This window comes from Protobothrops mucrosquamatus, unplaced genomic scaffold (genome assembly GCF_001527695.2).
Source record: "Protobothrops mucrosquamatus isolate PMUCROS unplaced genomic scaffold, P.Mucros_1.0 scaffold3884, whole genome shotgun sequence".
Taxonomy (NCBI): Eukaryota; Metazoa; Chordata; class Lepidosauria; order Squamata; family Viperidae; genus Protobothrops; species Protobothrops mucrosquamatus.
This window is the reverse complement of record NW_015389833.1, coordinates 45,868-49,701: the sequence shown is the minus strand read 5'-3', so window position 1 is coordinate 49,701 and position 3,834 is coordinate 45,868. Positions and strand designations below refer to the sequence as shown.

General features: G+C 45.9%; 1 protein-coding gene across 1 annotated transcript in view; it reads left to right on the top strand.

The window, feature by feature from the left end:
* Positions 1-3,834, top strand: part of LOC107298328 (serine/threonine-protein phosphatase 6 regulatory subunit 1) — a 52,651-nt gene that overhangs the window by 18,716 nt on the left and 30,101 nt on the right. Inside the window, exons 6-8 of the mRNA XM_015827701.1 lie at positions 1,692-1,805; positions 2,315-2,480; positions 3,057-3,209. Coding sequence (XP_015683187.1) covers positions 1,692-1,805; positions 2,315-2,480; positions 3,057-3,209 — 433 coding nt within the window. The remainder of the gene's footprint in view (positions 1-1,691; positions 1,806-2,314; positions 2,481-3,056; positions 3,210-3,834) is intronic.

Genomic DNA, 3,834 nt, shown 5'->3' with positions numbered 1-3,834 from the left:
CCAGTCGCACAAGCCTCCAGGTCCACTCCAGGCACTCACCGCCAAGCCCTGGGTCCTCCATCAGGCCGTGTCCCTCAGGCAGACTCCTCCTTTGGGCCGCGGCCCCCGCCCGGGCCGCCAGACCCGACCGCCAGGCCGCATCCTTCGCCTGGGCTACCAGGCCGGACCGCCAGGCCGTCGGGCTGACTCCCCGCCGGATTGCGTCTCCCACTGGGCCTTGTCCTTCGCCCGGGCCATTATTCCGCCCGGGCCGCTGTACCGCTGAGCCGGTGTGTCCTCCGGGCCGTTGTACGTTGTGCTGCTGGGTCGCATCCCCCTGGGCCGCCGGGCCGCCAGATCGCTTAGGCCATCAGGCCGTTAGGCCGCAAATTTTCGTCAGGCCGCCAGGCCGCTAGGCCGCAAATTTCCGCCGCGTTAGGCTTCTCCGAGCCGGGGCCACCACCCACGGCTCCGCCCGTGGCTCCACCCAGCCACAGCCAGGTGGTCACGCGGCCCGTTGCCAGCCTTCTTCGCTCGCCAGCCCTCTCCTCTCACCAAACTCAGGCCGGCGAGCACCCCCGACCCTCCGGAGGCTCCCCATCTCCGCCGAGGACCCCGCGGAGCTACGGAGCCAAAACCGGTAGGTCCGCCATCAGCAATCAGCCTTTTAATAAATACTGTGGGTTTAAAAATAATTAATGCTAGAGAAATGGATTTTTTAGTTGGTCTGGTGGCAAAAAAAAGAGAATGGTGCTAGGTCAATCTTCATCAGGAACATATTTGCATAATTAGGACATAGCAATTTTATCACATAATTACACCGAGAAATTTCTTGAAGAAGCTTTCCCTAGCCTAGCCCATTAAAGCATGGCTTGAAATTAAACCTTCAGAGTCATTCTGCAGTTTTGGAGGACTTGTATTGCTGAATGACCCTCCAAAATTCTTTGCTTCATATCTCTCAATAAAAAAGTACTGTTTGGAACATTATAGAGCAGCTAAGTGCACAGCCTTTTTCAAGTTGAAGGTCATATATGGCTTTTTACTGGCCACATTCCAAAGAGGGAGTAAAACTAGGCTATAGAAAGGGATAAGGCCAAGACAAAAGCTAGATTTAAAGCAACTAATTTTCACAAATTATGTTCAGTTAATTAGATCCATTCCCCTATATTTAAAAATGTCAGATTAGTAGCAAGACACAACAAAGCTTTGATTATAGGGCAGGAGTGCAAGCTTCTAGTTTGTTAGCTTTTTGGGTATGCCTGAGAGGGGGAGCGGGGGGGGGAAGAGAGAGATGAGCATCAGTTACCAGGAATATCATTTGACAGGATCATCGGACCTTTTTCCATTAGATTTTTCCTTTGCTTACAGTTACGCTCAAGTATAAAGGATCTGCACAGAATATTGTTCCAGAATCTTGGTGCTCAGAAGGGTTTGAAGGTCCTCCCCTTAATTGTGAAAGTTCATGTTGCTACATAGTTCAGAGTCAAATCCAAGGATTACCAGTTGACTAATACCAAAAGGTGCTCTCTCTTGAGCTTCCTCTATTTTGGGGGGTCAATTCCTAAGTAGAAAAATAAATAAATCTCGTTGTTACTTTTTTATTCTCCCTCTTTTTATGTCATTGTGGCACATGCAAAGATGAAAAATTAAATAGCCAGATCTAAGATCATGGGACAGTTTAGTAAAAACAATTTCCATTCCCCTGCATCCAGACAGGAGACAATTGAGCAGCTGCTAAGCAATATGCTGGATGGAGAACAGAGCGAATCTGTCATAGTCAATGGGATCCAAGTCTTGCTGACCCTGCTGGAACCACGAAGACCCAGGTATGCAGCAAATGAGGACTGAGAGCAACAAAATATTTGTTACATTCAGAGGAGCAATATAGAGCCAAAAAGCTTAACAGAATTGTATGAAATATTCCTCAACAAATGTATACAGTTTGTAGCAGGGTTGTATCCTGATTGTCATGTTTTTCATTTTAAAAACTATTATTACTAATATCTGGTGATCACTATCAGCAGAAATCCTCTGACAGTACCTTGTGAAGACTGTAGTAACTGGAATAGGGCTCTACAAACAACCGTGACTTTAGCATTTTGTTTCTCTGCTGTGCAAACAGTTTCTTGTTCATAACATCTGTATCTGCCACCACGTGAGTTAGGGCCTTAGTTATTCCAGTATTTTTCCTTCAAAGAGACTCTCGAACAGTAGTCCAGAATAGTTCCCTTGGTGCATTTGATTTGCATCAAAGAGTTTAAATTTCCTTAGCTAGAAAGGTGGACTAGTGAGAGCGCATCCCTGTAATGTGTGCCTCCTTTGATCTTGCTTGCAGGAGCGACTTGGGTGGCATAGGGGGCTTTTATTGCAATCTGGAGGGGCAGATGGAGATGACTGGTCCCAACTGTGAAGTGGCTTCCAGCCAGGCCAGTTTGGGCACTCTGCACGCCATCAAACAGCGTCTCAGGGAGCTTCATCGGCTGCTCCTTGATCCACCAAAGGTTAGTAGGCGTGCATGTGTACAGGCAAGATCAGAGTACAATTGAAACAGCAGGGAAGGAAGTAGCAGTGCCAATGATGTTTTAAGTGTTCCAGAATGTTGGTTGCAGAAGGATTCCCCTGTTTCCCTCATGGAACCTTCAGTGCGTTAACACACAAAAGGACTACGCAGTGCAAGGGCTGGGGAGTTTAGTTTTATCAAGACATTTGAGAATACGTGCTTGGGAATTAGTAAATTTAGCACTTACCATATGAAAGAACATATGGCCAAGCAATAAAAAATGCTGGAAATGGATTTTGTATCTTTAAAAAAAATCTGTATATATGTTCTTAGGGTAGAGTTATTAGTTTGGAGATAGGGAGAAATGTTGAAAGTAGTGGAGCTGGAATTCTTTAAAGGTGGGGGAGCAAGATTTTAAATTGTGCAAGGCCCTCTGTTTTACATCTTAACTGCCCCTGCCTGTTTTTCCAAGAGAAAAATTTTGGCCTTGCCCGCTCAAGCTTTGGAACATTAGGGATGGGGAGGGGGCGCTAGATGTGAGATGTTCTTTTTAAAAAATATACTTTTCTTCTAACAGAAAGAAGCCCTGCAGACTACCTGGGGGGTCCTGGACCCTCCTTTAGGAAACACTCGTCTGCATGTCGTGAAGCTGCTGGCCAGCTCATTGGGTACAAACAACACAGCACTGCGAGATGAGATCATTGAACTTGGGGCCCTTGACACTATGTTGGTGAGTATCAATACTGCCACTGTTTGCTGGGATTTCTCTCTGATCTGTGGGCGAAGTATTTGGCTGCCTCTTAAAAGCTGCAGTGCAGTAGTATCTATAACAGGGTTGTCCAAACTTTTTTCAAAGAGGGCCAGATTGGATGAAGTGAACGTGCTGGAGGGCCGAACATTTTTCCGAACATTCTTTGAACCATTACAATTAAATGCAAATGAATTGTTATATGCCTCTTTCCTCTCCCTCTCTTTCCTCTTTCTCTCTCTCTCTCTTTCCTTTCCCTTTCCTCTCCCCTCTCTCTCTTTCTCTTTCCTCTCCCCCTCTTTCTCTTTCCTCTCTCTCTTTCTCTTTCCTCTTTCTCTCTTTCTCTCTCCTCTAACTTTCTCTTTCCTCTCTTTCTTTCTTTCTTCTTTTCTTCTCTTTCCTCTTTCCTTCCTTTCTCTTTCCTTTCTCTCTTTCCTCTCTTTCCTTTATTTCTCTTTCCTCTTTCTCTTCTCTTTCCTCTTTCTTTCCTCTCTCTCTTTTCTCAATCTTTTTTCTTTCCTCTTTTTCTCTTTCCTCTCCCCCTCGCTTTCTTTCTCTTTCCTTTCTCTTTCCTCTCCTTCTTTCCTCTTTTCCTCTTTCCTCTCTC